Below are 22532 nucleotides of genomic sequence, written 5' to 3'. Positions count from 1 at the left end.
GCCGACTTCTTTGAAAGATTCAAAACTCAGCTCCCCCTGGTGGTAGGAATCCTGTTTCTCTGAGTGCTCCAAATTGCATGGAATACCTGCTGCCTATGAAGAGCCTCCTGGTCTTTCATAGTTTGGTATTGCACCAATATTCTGTCATCATCCTGCTCTTTCCTCCGCCTCTCTTCGCTGAAGTACGCTGGGATGTTCCTCTGAGCACGCTGCATACACAGGTAGCACATTTCCTGGAGTCCCCATAGAAATATAAAAGAATGCACGTTACCGTCATCTCTTTTATTTTTTCACCCTCTATTTACCCTTCTCCTGCAATGAACTTCCACAAGTCTTCAAGCAAATCCAACCTTCTTACAAATGGTGTTTTAATTAAAAATACTAGAGGGAAATTATTTCCTCCTTACTAAGGACAACTACATCGGGGTGGCCAACCTGTGGCTCCGGAGCCACATGCGGCTCTTCAGAAGTTAATATGCAGCCCCTTGTATAGGCAAAGACTCCGGGGCTGGAGCTACAGGCGCCAAATTTCCAATGTGCCGGGGGTGCTGACTGCTCAACCCCTGGCTCTGCCACAGGCTCTGCCCCCACTCCACCCCTTCCTGCCCCCTCCCCTGAGCCTGCTATGCCCTCGCTCCTCCCACTCCCGCTCCGAGCCTCCTGCACACCACGAAACAGCTGATTGGGAGGTGTGGGGAGGGATGGGGAGGCGCTCATCGGCACGGCTGCCGGTGGGCAGGAGGCGCTGGGAACGGGTGGAGATGGGGAGCTCATGGGGGGCTGCTGACGTATTACTGTGGCTCTTTGGCAATGTACATTGGTAAATTCTGGCTCCTTCTCAGGCTTAGGTTGGCCACCCCTGAGCTAGATGCACAATTCCTGTGCAGTGGCAAAAAACTTATTTTGAAAGTCAGTTTGCTCCTAAATCTGATGGAACATCTGAAAATCCCATCCCTGATAACTATTAGCACTCCTAGATCTGGAACAGTCTGCCCGTGCAAAAGATTACATGGGACCAACGGCAGGAGATATACATGAAATTGACAAAAAAAACCCAACCTACAAGAAAAGGCTCCAGCAGCTCCCCAGTGGTGGAGCCTTTTCTCGCGGGCTCCCTCTGCCAGAGCCTTTCCCTGCTGCTGGCATCTTTCAATGCAGTGGAGAAAGGCTCCAGCAGTGGGAAGGCAGTGGGACACTACACTGCTAAAAATAGAGACATGGGAGGTATAGCTTGGGTGTGTAGAGAGCCACATAAGGTACAGACCCTAGCATTCCGGCATGTCTTTACTCGCCTAAGCCTTACCCACCCCGCTCTCCACCGCTGTTTATACCTGTGTTAGCTGAGTGCGCTGTGTCTGGGCTCTATTCACTGCCCCAAGTGTCGACCTACCCTTATCAGCTATGTCACTTTAGACTTTATAATTTCCAACCCAGAACATGCAGTAGAATCTTTCTAGATCAGCTTGACAATCAAACATGAACACAACAAAATCACAGAAGAGCCTGGTTTTGCGTATAGTCAGACATGCACAAACTGCAACATTTATATATATTAGTGAGCAGGGTTCTACAGCACACATTGCAGGTGAGAGTAACAGAAAATTTTCCCAGCTGTTAGTATATGTGTTGTCTGTGTTCGGCTGGCTGGTTAGTTAAATATAGGACAAATTAGCTAGTGGCCAAGATTAAAAAAAAAATAGCCTAAAGTTAAGCTCCTAAATCCATATTTAGGCTCCTAAATCAGTGGCCTGATTTCAAAACTGCTGAGCAGCCACCAGCTCCTATCGATCTCAAGAATTAATACACCAGCATTACGAGGACATAAGCCCCAATCAGAAGTGCTGCATGCTCTGAACTTTTGACAATTTTTATAGATCCTAAATATGGATTCAGGAGCCTAATTTTATGCTCCTTTTTTTTTTTTTTGAAGATCTGACCCAATCAGTGTTGCCAGCTCTCGTGGTTTGAACATAGGAACAGTCACAGTGGATCAGACCCAAGGACCATCTAATCCTGTATTCTGTCTCTGATAGTGGCCAGCACCAGAGTTATAGATTCTAAGGCCACAAGAGACCAATGTGGTCATCAAGTCTGACCTTCTGCATAACACAGGCCAGCTATAGGACATCCCCAAAATAATTCCTGTCTGAACTACAGCAGATCTTGTAGATAAACAACCAGTCCTGATTTTAAAATTGCCAGTGATGGAGAATCCATGACAACCCCTGATAAATTATTCCAATGGTTAATTACCCTCACTGTTAAAAGACACTTCAGAGGAAGATGTAAGAGCCCCTAAATAGGCAGATGTGGGATAATCTGCCCCACACACAGGTCTCATCCTGGTCTCTCATAGTTAGAGGTTGGCTCAAACCCTAAATCACGGATTTTAATATCCCTCCCAAAATGTTTGTAGTCATTAATTATGACAACACTGGATACTCTTGATATCCACATAAATATCTAATCCCTTTTTGAATCAAAGTGCAGTGTCCCCACATTGCTTTAGTAGCTTCCAGAAAACTTCAAGGTGTAAAAATAATTGACAAAATATGCAACCTTCGCACTTGTTTTGGCAAAACACTTGTGCACAATAGGGAAACTATTTATTTTCTACCTCCCATAACTGCTAATGAATGAAGAGCCTTATGGTTAACATTTCCATAATAACCAGGTCTCAAATGTATTCCTATATGTTTCTTCAAAATAGAGTGCTGACCAGGATTTACTCATACTTGCATAATGAACTGCCTGTTTTTTTAAGTAAGATCCCATATGGCCTATAAAAACAGCCATTGACTGTTATAATGAACAGCCATTAGGGACAGTTTTAAAATTGACACCCCCCCCAGGTAACCACGTTTTGCTGCGATTAAAAAGTGACATAATAAGTAAATAAGATCCATATATTGTACCTGTCCAGCCCTACCATGATCTTGACAAAGAGGGGATGGAGTTCTGGGTCCGGTAGCATGAATTAGGTTGGGACCGCAGTCCGTTTCAGTCTTTGAGAAACACGGAGGAGCAGGTGATGTTGCGCTAGGAACAGACAACAGGACATGTGCATCAGTTTATTACAAGGGCTGTGTACAGACACCAACACACTGGGCATAAGGCAGTTTTGCAATGGAGTTTGGAACATCACTGAGAAACTAAACACATATTCATGAACGCACACCAGAGGATAGTGTCCACACATAAAGAGGTGGCTTAAGATGAAGCTGGGCCCAAATTCTCTAAATTGCTACATCCTCCAGTAAAAAGAACAAACAGAAAATCTCACTGGTGCTCCCAAACAGCCAGTCACAAGCCACAGGGCTCCCAACTGCTGCCATCCTTTCTTCCCTTTGGTCTTGTCATCCCAGGCACTGGAGAGCTGCCCCCTGTCTGGTTCCTGCTGCAGCAGGAGCATCCAGCAGTGCTCAGGTGTGTGCTACTCCTCTTGTTGCTCACAGCTGCTATGCTGGCTCCTGCACTCCCTCAGCTCCGTGGCCTGGACCTTGCCTTAATAGGCCTCTGAACTCATGGGCTTATACGGGGAGCCTTTGCATTGGCTTCAAAACCAGAAGATCAGGACCACAGCTTCAAACTGAGCTTAACAATAGACTGTCCCAGGGTATGGTTATACTGGAGTAGGAGGTGTAATTCCCAGCTCAGTCGACATACCTGCGCTAGCTCTGACCGAGGTAGCATGCTAAAATAGCAAGGTAGCTGCAGCAGCCCAAGCCACAGGACCAGCTATCCCCCCTGAGTAGGGTTTCAAACAGGATCATACTGAGGCAATTAGCTTTCTCCTGCCACATGCACCTCCACAGCCACACTTCTATTTTTAGCATGCTACCTAGATCGGAGCTAACGTAGGTATGTCTACCTGAGCTGGACATAAACCTCTAGCGCCAGTGTGGTCATACCCTGTGTCACAGCCAGTAACTAATTTGCCATCAGTGTGCACATATGATGCTTTGTCATGCACACTGTCACAGCCTGGCCCAGAAGCAATTCTAGGAGTCCATCCACTATCTCTTGTAGAAACACAGTAAAACTTCAGTGAGCCAATGTCCCCAGGAAGGAACACCTAAAGACAGGGCTAAACAAGTTTTCAGTAAACTAAATTACCCCCTGGAGAAACAGGAAAGCAGGACCCAGAATGCTGCAGGAATTCACTTGCATTTATAGTTGCTGAATAAAAAATGTGCTACCGATCAGTTAGGGTCCAATCCATCGTCTGCTGAGGATTGTCCCATGCCTAATGGTCCAATGGCCCAGTTCCCAGCTCTGACACAGACGCCCTGTGTGACTGTAAAACAGGGATAACAGCGCATGCCCCCCTCACAGGTGCACAGCGAGGATAAATTGAATAGTGTCTGTGAGGTGCTCAGCTGCTGTGGTGATAGTGGCCAGAGAGGCAGAGAGATGGTTCAGATGCAAAGCAGCGATGTATATCTTTAAATGACCAATAAATAAGGCAGGGGATGGAAACATGCATTCAGTTTTCTCCTATTTCATTGACTGTATTCAAATGAACAGAGAGGGGGAGATGATGATCCTGAACAACAACACTCTCATCTTGTCTGAACTTCCCTAAAGCTCAAGGTGTCCCAGATCCAGGCCCCTCTCGCTATTTAACTAACAGTGTCATCTAAATGTCAGGCACCTGGGGACACAGTTATACTGGGCATTGTACATACACTATGCTAATGGGGGCCATATTAGTACCTAAAATCAATATAGATAGATTGCTAGTGGCGAACGCTGTAAACAAAGAGAAAGCAATTTGGTAAGAGAAGCAATTCTATCTACCTATCAATCTCTGGCCGTTCTATTGTGCCCATCACAGTAATAAGCTTTAGTACAAAAGAAAAAGCCTCTAGGTTAACTGATTAAACCCCAGACAAACAATGGAGATGGGCACTTTTCTATCCCCTTGGTGCATGAGAAGTTTGAATTTCACTTTGCCCTGTAAAGCAGTATCTGTCAAATTAAAACAAAGAGCTCCTACATGTTTAATCATGGCTGAATTGGGTCTCAGTGACCTCCCGGAACAACTGATAGTGTCAAACAAAGCTCAGACAAGCAGTGAAAACATTTAGAAGCCATTAGAAGAGCACTCTGAGTCTCTCTTCCATTAAATGTTTATAAACTCTGCAGACTGTTCTCATCAAGTAAGAGGATCAGGTTCACTCAACTCCACTGTGAATGGTAAGAGGATCCTGAACCTCTTGAATAATTGTTTGCATTTAGTTACCAAACTATCAGATACAAAATGGAGATGGCGTCAGACCAAAATGAAGTAGACACCAGACACTCACAGACACTCACTGTACTATATACCTCCCAGACAGCAAGAAAATGTGAGATGAGCCAATGGCACTGTGAGATGAGCCAATAGCACACCCTTAACATAGATTTGGGGTTTTTTAAAGGGCTGTTGCATGATAAAAGCTTCAGTCAATGGGAATTTTTAACCTTTAGTTTACTTAGGTAATTAACTTTTATCTCAAGAAAATAAACTGGTACACTGATACACTGATCGAGGGATAAGCTGGAACTTGGTGTCCCAGGGACATTATATAGAAAATGCACATTTATACTATTCATCCCCAAATAGCTTAGATTTTGACATGTTTGTACAATAATTCTAATAAACACAAATTAAATCTACTTACTTATCCGACTTCAGAGGATTACTGCTAATGGACACAAAGATACAAAATATTGGCCACATTCTAAAGCCTTTACTCGAGAGCCTGACTCTGCCGCATCAAGCAGATTCGGGTAACAATTTTAAAAGCACCTAAGTGACTTGGGAGCCTATTTGCCACTTTTCAAAAGTGACTCCAGGACTTAGGAGCCTACATCTCATTGAAAGCCAATGGAACTTAGGTTCCTAAGGGTGGGATTCCCATGGGGGACTTAGATGCCTAACGGCCACTTTAGGCATTTAAGTCCAAAATGTAGGTCCTCAAAACCCACTCAGCTGCTGGCTAACCCTGTAGGTTCCTAAGGTCCCTAAGCACCTAGGTTTCCATTGGTAAGTCCACTAGGTGCCTAAATTTCTGTCAGTGCACAGCCAGTGTCCTGACACCACCAAGCAGCTCAGCACTTGACACGTTTATAAGTACCAATGGGATTCACAAACTAGGCATTCCCCTGCCTGTCTCACCTGCAGGGCCTGATCCAGTAGACATGCTCAGAGGCCACTTTAGAGCATGTCTTCCAATCAGGCCCCGCACAAAACACAGCCTCTGGAGGAGCAGGAAAAGGTAGTGGTGGAAGACTTAGGCACCTAACTTGTTTGGTGCTTTTGAAAATCCCACTAGGTGCTTATCTGCATCTTTAGGTGCCTAAATATCTTTAAAAATCTGCCCCAGGTCATGTTTGAAAATGGGATTTAGGCACTTTTGAAAATTTTACCCCCTTTCCTCATTAGTTTAATTAATAATTTTCTTTTTTTCTTTTCACAATTAATACAGACTTTGTAGCTGCAGTTCAGTGCAAGATCAAAATACTGAAAAGCTTATAGTTACCCTTATCCACGTCTCCCAGGGAGTCTCACCTTTCAGGGGCATTCTTTTGCTTGATGTTCTTCTCCAGCTCATCAGTCAGATTGAACCCTGATACTTTGGCAGGAACAATAGATTGTCGGGACAGAAGGCGCTTAATGGGAAGATTCTCTGTAAGTGTGAAACAAGGAAAATCCCAAGAACAGCATCTTTGTGACAACTTAGATGAGAATAGCAGGGGAGCTCACATAAGACACACACTGTAGATGTGCTGCAGCATTTCCATGTTTTAAAAATACCTTAGGAACAGATTCTGATAGTCTTAGAAGTCACTTACTCGGTGAGTACTCCCATTGATTCCAATGCCGTAAAAGCATTCTTTTACCACTGAACTACATTATGGAGGAGTTTCAGTCACCTACAGGTGTTATAGAGGAGTTTCAGTCACCTACAGGTTTTAATACCTGTCTGACACATAATATCATGGGTGTTTCCCAGCTATTAATTTCTATAGTGCAGCATCATTCCCCACACTCTACACTATACTGTGTTCTAACAAATGGGGCTGCCAGTGCCTTTGGGAGACTGTTGCACAGCCTAATAGATCTCAGTGTCAGGAATATTTTCCATGAGAGTGGGACAGATGCTCAGATGGTATAAAATGATGTAGCTTCAGCATCTGGCTCAGTGAGTCTAAGTTTTCCTTTGCTTCGTCTCATCCCATAACCCCTGGTTATAGCCCCAAAACAATGAATAACTGAAGATGGTTATCTCAGCCTTGCTTAATTTGGCAACGCTATACAGCAACTGACTGATTTTCAGCTGAATTCAAAGAGAGCGGCAGATGCACAGAGCCTCCAAAGCATGCCAGCCACTTTCAGTCAATGTCTCGAGGCTAAAGCATTTTTAGCTGTTTTTCTCTGAATAACTTCTGATTTATTTGTCTCTTCCTAACTTTGACCAACTAGTCTCAGACTCCATTCCCTGTCCATTGATAAAGCACAATGCAGAATGTGGCTTGTTGGCTGAGACTCACGACTTATCTATGCAGGAAAGTTACAGCAATATAAGTTAAGGTGTGAATGTAAACCAATATACTTATACCGGTGTAACTCCTCATGTGGAATGACATACCAAAATAAAAAGTGTCCACACAGGGAGTTATACTCATTTATTTTTACCAATATACTGATAAAACTTTCCTGTGGAGATAAACCCTAAGCATGGGAATTTACAGCCCTAAAGGACTATTTTTGTGACGTTTATGAGGAACTTGAAAGTGAGGGTTAGAATGAAAATTGCTTCCCAGCTTTAAAGATAGAATTCAGTATTGGCATAGGCTGGCAGCCTTCAAATGATCATCACAGGAGGATGCTTTCTCTCCAAATAAAAGCCAGCTGTGATTTTGTACGAGACACACACCATATTGGAATGCTAATAGATTTTCTGAACTTTCAATGCTTTTTGCCTAGCCAAACTCATAAAACTGCAGAAAGCCTTTTGCAATACAGTGTAGGTATTAGAGTTGAGTGGAAATATCTTCTTGAATTGGAAGGGTTGGACCCTTTTGTGATTCCGTTCCATGATGGTTAGCGTGACTGATCATTGCCATGATGGATGCTTACACCTGTTAAATGTGTGCCAGACCATGTGCAAACTGCACATTTTAAACCTGGCCCCTATTGTCTGACAAGTGAATGACAATGAACCTGTATCAATATTCAGTTGACAACCTACCTTTTTTACTGCTACTGTTACTATGAGTTCTCTCTTTTTCTATTGGCTCCTTTTCCTTGTTGGACTTTTCACGTTCTTCTGTGATGGTTTCCATGGCTGCTTTGTTGTCTGTTTCCTTCAACTCAATCCTGCAAACAAGGAAAAGATATCAGTTTGTTTTGTAGAACATATGCCAGAATAGAAGGCACAATGTTGTATTAGTAACCTGGTCACACAAGCATCTTTAGCACTACTGTAAAGATTGCACTTTTCAAAAGCAGAATACAGAGCAGCCTTAAGGATTATGCATAAAAATGATTTACATAAAAATGGACAGTAACAAAAATTATTCTTTATGGCAATCTATATGTCACGAAGTAAGGCAGAAAGTATTCAGTTTAACTATTCTCAGTCATTTACATTTCTATAACTCCTTTTATACCGAAGGACACCAAAGCTCTATGTTTAGGGCCCTATCAAATTCAAGGCTGTGAAAAACGCATCCCAGATTGTGAAATCTGGTCTTCCCCCATGAAGTCTGGTCTTTTGTGTACTTTTACCCTGTATTATACAGATTTTACGGGGAAGACCAGCGTTTCTCAAACTGGGGTCCTGACCATAGGCACCAACTTCTGCTGGTGCTGGTGAGTGCTGGACCCCCCTCTGTCCCTGGCCCTGTCCCAGCTCCACCCTGTCCTGCACCCTCCCCACCCCTGCCCTGCCCCCATTCCAACCCCATCCCCAAAGTTCCTGCCAAAATTCCACCCCCTCCCTGCCCCTATTGGACTCCTTCTCCAAATCCCCGCCCCAGCCTCGCCTCTTCCCCACCACCTCCCCTGAGCGCGCTGTGTTCCCGCTCCTCCCCGCTCCCTCCCGGAGCTTGTTACACCACAAAACAGCTGTTTCACGGCTGCAAGCACTGGGAGGTAGGCGGAAGAGCAGGGACACGGCATGCTCAGGAGAGGAGGCAGAGGCAGAGATGAAGTGAGACGGGGGGATGGGGAGGGGAGCTTGGCTGATGGGGGTGCAGAGCTCCCATTAATTTTTTTCTGTGGGTGCTCTAGCCCCGGAGCACCCACGGAGTTGGCACCTATGGTCCCGACTCAACAGGTGGTTGGGGGGGGGGCCGTTATGGTACTTCCGCGCTGCCTTCAGAGCTGGGTGGCCGGAGAGCAGCGGCTGCTGGCCAGGCACCCAGCCCTGAAGGCAGCACCCCCTGCAGCAGCAGCATAGAAATAAAGGTGGCAATACCATACCATGCCACCCCTACTTCTGTGCTGCTGCCTTCAGAGCAGGGCAGCTAGTGAGTGGTGGCTGCTGGCCGAGGTTCCAGCTCTGCAGACAGCAGCGCAGAAGTAAGGGAGGCAATGCCATGCCATGCCATCCTTCCTTCTGCGCTGCTGCTGGCGGCGACTCTGCCTTCAGAGCTGGGCTCCCGGCCAGCAGCTGCTGCTCTCCAGCTGCCCAGCACTGAAGGCAACGCTGCTGCCAGCGCAGAAGTACGGGTGGCAGTACCGCAGTCCCCCCTACAATAACCTTGTTATCCTCCCCGCCTCCACAACCCCTTTTGGGGTCAGGACCCTTAAAGTTACACCACCTTGAAATTTCAGATTTAAATATCTGAAATCATGAAAATTAAATTTTTTTAAAATCCTATGATTGTGAAATTGACCAAAATGGACTGTGAATTTGGTTAGGCCCTGTCTATGTTGAAGGCTTTATCAGCATGAGTGTGTGTGATTCATTTCATCCCAAGCCACACCAATAAACCCTTTAGATCACACCACATCAATACACCATGTATTCTGTGTATGCTACACATTTGACAGAGATGTCACTATTGGAGATGCTTCAGAAAACTGCTGCTGTGTTTTACATTCCCCTTCATTTAGAGCCAGGCTCCCATGATAGGTGCCCACTTTTCCCAGCGCCGGTGGGTGCTCGCCCCCTGTCCCCCCACTCCCACCCCTGCCCCACCTTCATTCCAATCCCTTCCCCAAAGCCCCAACTCTGCCCCCTCACTGCCCCTATTGGACCCCTTCCCCAAATCCCCACCTTGGCCCCGTCTCTTCCCAGAGTGCACTGCATTCCCGCTCCCTCCCAGCACTTGCTGCCGCAAAACAACTGTTTCGCGGCGGCAAGCGCTGGGAGCTAGGGGGAGAAGCGGAGCCGCGGTGTGCTCAGGGGAGGACGTGGAGCAGAGGCGAAGGTGAGCTCAGGCAGGGGGCAGGGCGGGGAGCTGCTGGTTGGTGCAGAGCACCCACCAATTTTTCCTCATGGGTGCTCCAGCCCCGGAGCACCCATGGAGTCAGCGCCTATGGCTCCTATAGGATCCCAGCCTGCAAGGTGCAAGAGCTCTGTTAAGTGCTGAGCATCTTCAGGTGTGCGGAAACTGAGCTGAGCAACTTGGAAGTGGGTACTCAGCCCCTCTCAGGATCAGCCCCTCAGTTACCTAAAGTCCACCCAAATGGGACTCGGAGGGAGAGGAAAAAATAAAACTAATATATTTTAGAAATTCAAAAAATTACCTTAAATATCATGACAGTGCTGTAATTTTTACAGTTCAACATATCACGAGGTACTAGGACTAGAAACAAATAATTGATACTATTGGAAAGTCCTTGAAAAGTTCACTTTTCTAATGGTAAAAGTCTACTCCTGATGATTCACAAAGTGTCATATTTTAAACCCATCACTGTTACATGAATGGATAGTTCCTGTTCTGAACCAGTGTCATGGGGGCAGAAAGGGGGAGACAGGGTGGAACTCCTCCTCTGGGGGAAAGGAGGAAATGATTCCCTGGGAGGTTGTGTGCCTCAGTTAGGTTATGAAGGAAAGGGAATTATTGAAGAGGGAAGCAAGATATCCTTTTGTCTTTTTGACTTGTCACTTTTTCCCGTGGATCTTCTACCCAGGAAGACTGGTGGTAGGGATTCATTCAATTGAATGCCACAAATACCAGTAACATACATGACCATATGCTTTTGTAAGTCTAAGGCCAGATCCATAATTTAATGGAAGCTGTTCACGTAAAAATCAGGCAACATACATATTTAAACTCCTTTTGAAATCTTATACAAAAGAAAGAGATGAGGCAGGTGAAGCATTATGAAAAACATTATTTAACCTTGTCTATACTTGGAAGTTAATTCAGATTATGGTAAAGTGTGAAGTTAAAGTGCAAGAACTATTCCTAAATAACTCCATGAGTGGACTCTCTTATCCTGGGATAAAAGTGCCTTGTTCCAATTTAGCTTAATACTTTTTTAAAGAAAAAGAGTGCCCCCACATAGAGTTATCCTGGAATAGCTACCCTGAATAGGTATTCTGGAGTAATAATTCTATGTGTAGACAAGCCCTAACACAATAGATTCAGGGCTGTCAAATGTAAGATAGGAGATGCTAGCTTGGTCAGTGAACTGGTAAAGAAGCAGAAGTACTCACCTTGGAAACATGACAACACTGCAACCACGGGACTGAGACATAGCAGTTTCTCTGCCTGAAATGACTGAATCGCCTGTCCCAGGCCTCTACAATGACAGACATTTGAGATAACTCAGAGGACATTGTCTAGCAGGTAACAAATAAGGCAACCCTTTCTAATTCTAAAACAACAGGCTGCTGCTCCAAAATCCTGTCACAAAATTATATTTCATTCACATTTGTCCTTCACTGTAACTGATGGAATCTGTCCCAGCCAATCACTGATAATAGATGATAATATTGTCATGATTTCTGAGTGGTCAGGAATCATTAGACTCAATAAAGAGGATATTTACTTTCCAGTAGAGAAGCAAGTGGAGATAGGTACATGGTTAACACATGTTACTAGTGTGGTTTTAAAGCACTGCTTGGCTGGTTGTTTGTACGGTTCCTGCAGATTATGGACTTGAACAGACATCAGTTAGTCCAGTTAAGGTTTCATTCACAAAGCTGCAGCAAGTCTTTCCCACAGCTAAAATGTCTGTCCTCATACCAAGGAGGGACACAAACTCAGGCCTTCATTTTCTTTGCCCAGAGTACTATTATTCATTATTATTTGTACAACAGTAGCACCCTGAGGTGCCGATCGGGGCCCTGTTGTGCTGACGGTTGAACAAACATGTAGTCAAGAGATGGTCCTTGTCCCAGAGAGCATTATGACAGGATGCAATATGTAGGATTGGGAGAGAAACACTGGATGGGACTCAGGAGATCAGGGTTCTGTTCCAGACTCTGCCGCAATCTTCTTGTGTGCCCTTGGGTAAGTCACTTAGGGCATGTCTACACTACAATCCGAGGTGTGATTGCAGCACATGTAGACATACCCAAACTAGCTTTAATCTAGCAAGCTCAGGTCCCAACAGCAGTGAAGTCATGGCCGCACAGGCTAGCCACCTGAGTACATACTCAGACTCCCTTGCAAGCTCATTCCGTGCCGCCATGGCTTCACTGCTATTGGTACCTGAGCTAGCTAGAAAAAAGCTAGCTCGAGTATGTCTACATGTGCTGCAATTGCACCTCCGATTACAGTGTAGACATACCCTGAGCTTGTATGTGCCTCAGTTCCCCATCTTTAAAATAAGGATAACAACATTATAACAACGTTGAGCTGTCCTGTCTGTTGAGATTGTGAGCACTGCTGATCAGGGACTGTCTCTTACTATGTGTATCCACAGCACCAAGCACAGCAGGGCTCTGAACTTAGTGGAGGCCTCTAAGCACTACTAGAAAACAAAGAATAAATAAATTATGATAATATGGGAGGACAAGGTAAGAATAATACAGTACAAGACTAGCTGTATGCACAGTGTGACCCACCACCTGCCTAATAGACATTATTGACTGATACTGACTCAAAATAATTTAAGTTCTCCTGGGAAAATGATAAACTTACATTGGAAAGAGCTTTCACCAGATTGCCACTGCCATCCATGGCTTGAAGGAAATCTTTGTAAAATTTCATTTTCACTTTGTTGTCCCGGATAACGAGAACTCCGATTCCCTTGAAAGCGAATTCAACATTCTGTTTGATAGCGATGGATCGTGAGAAAAAAAGCAGGGTCTCTTTTACACATCCTTCCACTATCTCCCTGTTAAAGGGACCCTCCAGGGATAACATGATGAAGTTCAGTTGAATAATTGGGATATCACCTGAAATCAACAATCAGGGGAACCCACTAATTCAAACAGCAAGCAGACTTCCTAAATAACAGCAGCAACAAGGCTGTGAATTAATGAATCACATTTTGCACTTACGTAGCACCTTCCTGTAAAAGGCTCAAAGCACTTTACAACCATGAATAAAGCCTCACAAAACCTTTATTAGCTCATTATCATATCCATTTTACTGACCTTCTTACAACTCCATATAGCTTGTTATTCTGAAGGATCCCAAGCTCTTTAAAAGCAAACTGCTATGCCAGCTATACAGGGATGACTTCCTCAATATGAAAATACAAAAATAAAACATGGCAGCTATACAGCACAGGATTGCAGGGCAGGAAGTGAAGAATACTGTATGCAGTTGAAATTGCAGGGGGATGGAACATGAAACTAGAGAAGGAATTTAACCAGGACACCTATTCTTAAATACAGTGATCTTTGATAACCACAAGAGATCAGAACTTTCATTTTGCAACGCATCTTAGAGATATGGGGACTGATTCTGCACTCCATTAACCCCTTTGCTGTACACCAATGTAACTATTAACTCCACATAACTATTGAAATCCGCATAAGCCCAACATAATGCAGAGGAGAATCAGGCCTGGTCTACATTCAGTTTTTGTTCCAAATTAACTATTCCAGTTAAGAGTGCAATTTTCTTTAAAACAGATATAGATAAATCGTACAACCCCGAGTATGTACACTATTTATGCAGGTATAAAGGTGCCTTATATCTGCATAGCTTATGATGGGAATAAGCATTACCTGTGTAAGCACAGCTTATTCCCATATAAGGCAACTTGACAACAGTGTAACTGCATCCATTTGTATCGATTTAATTATACCAGTTTCAAACCAATATAGTTAAAATAGTACAAAGACTGTGTTGGCCAGTTCTTAGATCTGTTACCTTTGACAGTACAGTTCCCTAACAATTTGCCGGCCCATTTCTCTGCCTTCAGTACCAGTGCTCTGTCACCAGGAGGCACCAGACTGAGACTCAAACTCAAAAGAGTGTTTTTTTTAAAGCAGCCCCATGATGCTGCACGAGAGGCATAATCAATACCATTGCTCCCCACTCTGTGCAAACATGATGGTATTGATGTGAAACTCCTTTTGTTCAGAATACATACAACTGTACGCGTGCTTCATAAAACCTACTGTTTGTTCGGGACTATTTTAAGCTGATTACTCTATTAAGGTATGTGCCACTAAAATAAAATAAAAAACCGGTTGCAGGCCACTTTAGACTTGGAGTTGTGCATGTGTAAAACCTGGCACAAAGCTTTGAATTTGCAGAGCTGAAGTATTGTGCAAGATGCATATGGAATTTCAGTGGTAAAAAAGTTTTACTAGAATATATTGCAGCTACCATAAAAGCTCCACAGATGTGGCATTATGCAGTCAGAAGGTAAAAGAACATTTCAAACAGCAACATACTAACCTTACACAGGATATAAATATAAAAGCAACAGTGTCTTGTAAAGAAATTCCCTCTTGGTGTCTTATTGACAGAGCCTACATTGTTATCAGTGAAGGAATTCTATACATGTATCACATTTGGTTGCTTAGCTATTAATCTTGTCAGATATTTTATAGCACAGGACAAATATGTTTCAAAGAAAGGCAAATGCCATAATCAAACTTCTTACCAGGAGTGTGTATTTTGGCAAGTTTGAGTCCATGAATCTGGGCTAGTTTCTCAGACAGAAGAAACACAGGTCTTTGAATAAGGATAAATTTATTGTTGCCGACATCTAATTTTTGTCTTAAAAAGGAGAATGTTCCAAGCCCTGGTATTTGGACACCCTGAAAAATAAGCAATAATAAATATTATTAATAAATAATAAAAATAAGCAATGATAAATATTCAGGAAGGAGGGGAAACATTTTTGCTTCTATATAATCACAATCAATTCATAATTTGTTATTCTATGCCAGAGCATTTTGATGGTGGTGATTGACATCCGGTCCACACCTTATGTTTTCCAGTGCAGGGATGCGGGATGGGGCAATTCTCAGAGCTCCTGAAAGCACCAAATATTTCCTATTTTTCTCCTCTCCCTCCCTTTCGCTATTTGAAAAAAAACATTGATATAGTAACTGCAAAATAAATAACCCTAATCTAGAGAAGCCCCAAAGAGCTCGACTCTGCAAATCCTCACCCCACTGAGTAAACCTCCTACCCACCCAAGTAGCAGCATAGGCTATAGTTGGACTACATTCCCCTGAGTAAGTACTACCCCTACAATCAAGGATTGGCTGGAGCAGGTTCTAGGTGCTTAACCTAGCAATCTAAATACCTTACGAAACTTATATTTCTTTGTTAGATACAATGAATTGAAATAGCCAAAGATATGTGTTAGGGCACTGCTAGATTTTTCTGGAATCCCCAGAGCAACCTGTTGGCTTGGTACCAATCTTAACATATTTGCCATTTTGTGAAAGGCTAATTTTTAAAATAAGAGGGTTACTTCTCCTTTAAAAACAAAAGAAATTAGCACAACGGGGTTTTTAAAATCTGTTCTTAGCATGGAAAACAGGCCTAAAGGGGTATCATACTAAAATTCCCACCTCTATAAAAAGTGTTAAGCTTCCTTACATATAGATCTACGTGGTTGTTTTTTTTTTTTAAATCTAACTTTACCATGCTACACTGTGCTGAATAACTCAGTAAACTAGGGAAGAGAGGCTTGTGGCACATTTGTAGACCACAATGTACCTTTGGTTTGGTTTGCCTGTGCATGCCTCTTGCTTTAAGAGGAGGCGTGCATAACAGGTTTTAGTGGCATGGGCGTGCATCAGAATCTTTGGAAACATTTGGGTTCAAGAGGAGGAATAAGATGTGAGGCCCACCTTGTTCATTGACAGATGCCGTTCCACAAATTCAGACACATTGGCCCAAATACTAAAGACTTCTGAAACGCAAGTGAAACACAATATGTCATGATCTCTAGTGACAAGCACACAAATTCGCCACACTCCGTGGAAAATAGGACTCTTCTTTTCTGACTAATAAGAATGCAGCATCCCAGTGTAATCACAAGCATCCTGCATAGTTTATACATTCACTATAGAGCAATGGTACTTGCTCCATAGTTAAGTTTTCAACCAAGTTCCTGATTTGGACCTTCTAAAACCCTCAGTAAGAGTCTGGGGTTGAAACAGATTTTTTCTACAAATTCTAAATGATTTGGGCAAGTAGTTCTTGCAGCCTGACACATAACAGTGGACAGATGTTCCGAGTTCAAAAACTAGTTTTCACAAGCTTAGATTTTGAATTTAGAACAGCACTAAGACCTGTCATTTCTGGCAACATCACTACAGCACAGAAAAGCATCATAGGAAGCTTAAAGCTTTCATTAAAAAGCCAAATACCCCTCTTCCTTCCAAAAGCAAACCTTAAACCCAGTCACTAGGGAAACTTGTCAATGGAAGTTCCATGCAAATACTTGTGAGAGGACTGGACTACTGAGAGGCATAAGGGGATCCAACAACCCTCCTGTATTTCACACTCCACGTTACGTTTAAGCTGTATTTTATCCTTGGATAGATACACACGCTATACTCTTCTAGAGCACCAAACACTTCAAATAAGATGAGTTAAGCTGAGCAAATCTCCCTCCCATGAGACTAGTATTTCTCCCATTTTACAAATGGGGAAACGGAGGCCCAGACTTTTGGCAAGTGACTTTTGTCCAAAGGTCATGCAGGAAGTCCGTAGCAGACTCAGGAATAGAACCCAGACACCCTGGCTGCCATGTCTGTGCCTAAGGCACTGTACGTAGCGCTGTAGGGCGAGTGGCAGGATGGATGGGCATCCCCAGCATGCACCAGACACACAAAGGGCCTCTGGAGAACACCGTTGTAGGTAGGAGTCTCCCTAATGAAATTCACACGAATCAGGCTCCGGGGGGCGTGAAGGCCTTACCATCCGCCGTGAGCTTCGGGAGCGTTGGGAACACGCTCTTGCCAGACTCGAGGATTGCAGCATGGATATTGTCCAGCATTTTTACATCCTCCACCAAGGTGAAGCAGCAGAAAGCAGAGGGGCTTGCGCTGCTTTTCCTTTTCCAGGAGGCTGTCACCTTCCCGCCTTCCCCACCTCTCAGCTTCTCTCTACTTTAGCACGCTGCCCTCCTCGCCTCTCCCCCATTCCCTGCTCCACTGCCTCCTCCCCCGAGCCCCTGAGGAGGGAGGGAAGGAGAAGGCAAACAAGCCAGCTGCTGGGGGGCCAGGGATTCAAAGGGCTGCTCAGGGGGAGGGGGAGGGAGCTTGCAGGGGGAGGGATGGAGCCGTATCCAGGACGCGAGAGAAGCTCACTTGTTGCTAGAGCTTACGTCATAATAGAGGCTCTAGGGCCCCGCCCACCCGTGAGTTTCTGCCCGCAGCGCAAGGGGAGGTGTTCCCGGGTGGGTGTGTCGCAGTCCGAGCGTCAGCCAGGCAGGGTAAAGCCCAGCTGCCCACTCTGCCTCCTGCGGGATGAACTTTCAGGCTTTGCTTAGAGTCTGGGAAGGAAGGATTTCTTTTTATTTGCTCTTTCATTAAGACCTACCCATGCAAACGGCCACAGCCCCTGGTTGCTGGAGGGCAAAGTTCCCCCTTTCCCTTGGTGAAGTTAGTTTACTCTCTCTCCATAGCACAATAATAAAAAGACTAAGAGGGTAAATCCAACATGACTCCTCTTTAAAATGCATCTAACCAATGCACAAAAGCGCAACAGTTTCTAACGTCTGAAACAGTTTGATACAAAATACTACTATTTAAAATATTGGCCTATGCTATATATTGTAAAACGAAAAGGAGGACTTGTGGCACCTTAGAGACTAACCAATTTATTTGAGCATAAGCTTTCGTGAGCTACAGCTCACTTCATCGGATGGCTTATGCTCAAATAAATTGGTTAGTCTCTAAGGTGCCACAAGTACTCCTTTTCTTTTTGCGAATACAGACTAACAGGGCTGCTACTCTGAAAACTGTAATGAGAGTGATCGCTTAAGGTGAGCTATTACCAGCAGTGGGAGGGGGAACCTTTTGTAGTGATAATCAAGGTGGGCCATTTCCAGCAGTTGACAAGAACGTCTGAGGAACAGTGGGGGCGGGAGGGGGGGGAATAAACATGGGGAAATAGTTTTACTTTGTGTAATGAGTTTTTTTGTTGAAGAATTGCCACTTTTAGGTCTGTAATCGAGTGACCAAAGAGATTGAAGTGTTCTCCGACTGGTTTTTGAATGTTATAATTCTTGACGTCTGATTTGTGTCCATTTATTCTTTTACGTAGAGACTGTCCAGTTTGGCCAATGTACATGGCAGAGGGGCATTGCTGGCACATGATGGCATATATCACATTGGTAGATGTGCAGGTGAACGAGCCTCTGATAGTGTGGCTGATGTGAATAAAGTAAAACTATTTCCCCATGTTTATTCCCCCACCTCCCCCCCCACTGTTCCTCAGACATTCTTGTCAACTGCTGGAAATGGCCCACCTTGATTATCACTACAAAAGGTCCCTCCCCCCCACTGGTAATAGCTCACCTTAAGTGATCACTCTCATTACAGTGTGTATGGTAACACCCATTGTTTCATGTTCTCTATGTATATAAATCTCCCCACTGTATTTTCCACTGAATGCATCCGATGAAGTGAGCTGTAGCTCACGAAAGTTTATGCGCTAATAAATTTGTTAGTCTCTAAGGTGCCACAAGTACTCCTTTTCTTTTTGCGAATACAGAGTAACACGGCTACTACTCTGAAACCTGCATTGTGGGAGTGGTTTGGGAATTATTTTTATAGTGATCAAAATTTATTCAGACTGAAAGGCAGCACACATTAGGGCAGAGCTTAGCATCCTACAGTTCACATGATTAGTATTTAAATGTGGAGTGAATACAGATTTTTAGTGGGAGTGAGGATTTAGTGTGTGCACCCATTTTCTTTTGCATAAATAGAGAGACAGTAGACCCAGTTGCAGCTATATAACATTCCCAGTAAAGTTTTCTCATCATGGAAATTCCTAGAGCCCCAAAATGACACATGTAAATATAGTTTAATGTATAGGATGGTCAGACTAGCCTCTCTTGGGCTATCAATCACAACTAAGTATTTAAAAAGGAAGAGCTTCTTATACTGCCAGAGAGGGGAAAACTAAGCTATCTTTTTCTACAGAAATTGAGCCCTAACCTTTGCTATATACATTGATGCTGGTGGGTTCAATAAGGCCTGAAAGGGGATACAGAAGGGTTATCCTCCCTGCTCCACCTCTGACTGTGCAACTTCAGGCAAGTCACTTTCTATGTGGTTCTCTCTCCACCTGTCAGTTGTGGAGAGTGATGCAGACCCTCCTTTGGGACATGCGTGCTGGTCTATGGATTAAATACAAAACCACCCACACCTTGCTTACCATTAAACCAACATGCTACGCTGCTTACACTGTGTTGGTTAGGTAGCATTGTATACGGATGGAATATGGAGACCAAGGCCAGGTCTACAGTAGGAGCACTTTGCCAGTGTAGCTATATCACTATATTATACCAGCAAATCACTCCGAGTAGGTATAATTTATTCCAGCCCCCACGCAAGATAAAAAGTGTAATTTTCTTAGTATAACTCTATCTACCTTATGTAGTTCTGCTGGCATAGCTCTGTCGGGGAAGAGGGTAGATCCCTGCCACTCTTCACTGACAGAGCTATGCCAGGAAAAGTATTGATTGACAGACTGAGCCCCCCTCTGCCGCCTCTTGCACACTAGTCTTTGTACAGGGACTGGACTAAAGCCTCATCTACAGACAGTTTTTGTATTGATTTAGCTATCAGAAATGTGATTTTTCCACCCAAACTGCTATATCAGTATAACCCCTAGCATGGACAGTTATAGTGGTATGAAAGTTGCCTTGGAGTGGTGTAGTTTCCCCTTCCCTTACAGGAATATACCAGTATAATTGCATCCACCTTAAAGGGAGGTGCACTGCTTTTTAACTAGCCTAGTATACATAAAGCAGTACAATGTGTGTGTCTCCAAGCCCTTAGATTGCCACAAGGGAAATGAAGAGTTACAAAGAAAGGGCATTGTCACGTGTAATAAGTATATAGGAAAAAAGCACAACTAATGAGGTGGAGGAATAGCTATCCGAAATTTTAGGAATTAAAGGAACATTATCTGCTGAAAAAGCATGTTTCCCACCTCAAACATTAAGAGTTTTAAAACTCAAATGTAGTTCTAAAATTAGTTTCCTTTTCATTTTTAAATGCTTGTAGACTAAAGTCAGAAGGGACTATCATGATCATCTTGTCTGACCTCCTGCACATTGAACACCACAGAATCTCACCCACACACTCCTGTGATAGACCGCTAATCTCACTACCCTTTATGCTGTTTACTTTCTGCATTGCTGTTTCCTTGGACAATGGAAGTAAACTAGTCACTTCCCCCTAGTAGGCTTGAAGCCGTCCCCCAATCTTGCATTTGTAAAACTTTGATTTATTGGGATCTCTCACCCTGCAGTCCCTTTGAGTGTAGAATCTCATTTAGCCAATAAAACCTAGAACTCCTCTTTGATACAGTGCTTTACAACCATAGATTGCAAATCACTTTCCAAAGGCAAATAGCTTTTTACAGACAGAGAAACATAGGCAATTAAACAGCTCAGCCATGATTTTCAGAAGTGACTAGTGATCTTTGAATGCCTTGCTTTTTCATACCCAGTAAAGCAGAATGATATTCAGGAGATGCAGAGTAGCTGTCCTCTTAAAAGCACCTCCCAATCTCTAAGGTGTTAAGAATAGCACCCAGGTGAGGAAGGAAGTACTATTAGCCCCATTTTATAGATAGAGCACAGACAGATTAAGTGACTTTTCCAAGGTCACTACAAAGTCTACAAGAACAGAGTTGAATCAGGTCTTCCAAATCCCAGGCTAATACTCCAACCACTGGACTATCCTCCTTCTCACTGACATTTGAGCCACTGTCTCACTCAGAAAAACAAGACAAAGACTAGACTTTAAACAATCTTAAAAAGTGAACTTTAAAATCCCAAATGGCATTTTTTTGTTTTTAGGCATGAGCAATTTACTGCAAAGTATCTTCTACCCAACATATTATGCAACTCACTGATTTCTAGCCAGTCTCTCCATCTGTAAAATAGGGATAATTCTTCCCTGCCTCACAGCTGCACTAAAAGGACTAGATACTACCATGCTCCAGCAGCACTACTTACTTAAGAGATTAAGGGAAAAGTGAAATATTACCGCAAATAGGTTACGGCCCTGGCTTGCTGACCTTCTAAGCCTTGTGGTTTCCATTAAAGTCTGAGATTTATTGGACTTATTATTATATAGATTTATTTAGAGGAATGGCGAAGAAACTAAAAAGTTAAGAGAAATGTGCAGAAATCAGAAGAATGAAGTTTTCAAATCAAACTGGATCACCTGAGACTGAATTCAATCCATAGTTTAAAATGAAAGCAAACTGGTTAACAAAATAAGAATTTAGGGGTGAGGAACTAGATAATTTGAGAGCAGTGTATAATGCAGCTATAACACTCCCATATTTCTGTGTGTATGTATAAAGAAGAGCTGGTTTAGTAAAAGGGAAAGATTCCTCTTTTCAAACACTTTTAGGATCAGAGAATCTTGTTTGTAGCATATGGAACGGTACTGAGACATTAAGCATGAAACAGATGTTAAAATTCCCTCTAGCAAAAGGCTGTGAAAAGGCACTGATTTAGTTCAAATCCCTGAGACTGGGAATACATAAGGGAAGGAAAAATTTACCAGAAACAATAGGAGGTGCCTTTGTTTTTCCTTGGAATAGAATCACAGCAAAGTACAAAGGAGACTAGAATGTCAAACAGATGTTAACTGGTTGTCAGGGCAGCTTCATGTAGAGCAAGGCCAACACAAGACTGTTACTGACTGCATCTGATAAGCTTATTTAATCAAGCCTAAGAGAACCAAGACCCTTTAAACTACTGTTGAAAGATAGTGCTGCAACCCCACTATCTATTATATACTAGTGAAAAAGAAACTCTGAATACTAAGAAGTATTAGACTTTTTCCCCCCTCCATAGCAGATCATGCATCATACCAAACAAAAAGTAAACCCCTCAGGCTAAGTAAGAACCCATCAAGAGCCTCCACTATAAATAGCCTCTGCTGCCCAAACCTTCC

At 43.5% G+C, this 22532-nt stretch overlaps 1 protein-coding gene across 2 annotated transcripts in view; it reads right to left on the bottom strand.

Moving 5' to 3' along the window:
* CCDC81 (coiled-coil domain containing 81) overlaps positions 1–17618 on the bottom strand; it is a 28194-nt gene extending 10576 nt beyond the window's left edge. The window contains exons 1-9 of one of the 2 annotated variants that reach the window (XM_073317359.1): positions 17299–17618; positions 16224–16285; positions 15020–15176; positions 13096–13352; positions 11664–11749; positions 8241–8368; positions 6557–6674; positions 2916–3039; positions 87–233 (exon numbers count right to left, since the gene is read on the bottom strand). In XM_073317359.1, coding sequence (XP_073173460.1) covers positions 87–233; positions 2916–3039; positions 6557–6674; positions 8241–8368; positions 11664–11749; positions 13096–13352; positions 15020–15176; positions 16224–16285; positions 17299–17377 — 1158 coding nt within the window. In that variant the 5' untranslated portion in view covers positions 17378–17618. Of the gene's footprint in view, positions 1–86; positions 234–2915; positions 3040–6556; positions 6675–8240; positions 8369–11663; positions 11750–13095; positions 13353–15019; positions 15177–16223; positions 16286–17298 lie in introns of those variants that run through there. The other variant, XM_073317453.1, reaches the window with a different exon arrangement.
* Between the last annotated feature and the right edge of the window lie 4914 nt (positions 17619–22532).

Source organism: Lepidochelys kempii, chromosome 1 (genome assembly GCF_965140285.1).
Source record: "Lepidochelys kempii isolate rLepKem1 chromosome 1, rLepKem1.hap1, whole genome shotgun sequence".
NCBI classification, from domain to species: Eukaryota; Metazoa; Chordata; order Testudines; family Cheloniidae; genus Lepidochelys; species Lepidochelys kempii.
Note: the sequence above shows the minus strand (reverse complement) of the source record. Positions and strands in the feature narration are given on the sequence as shown.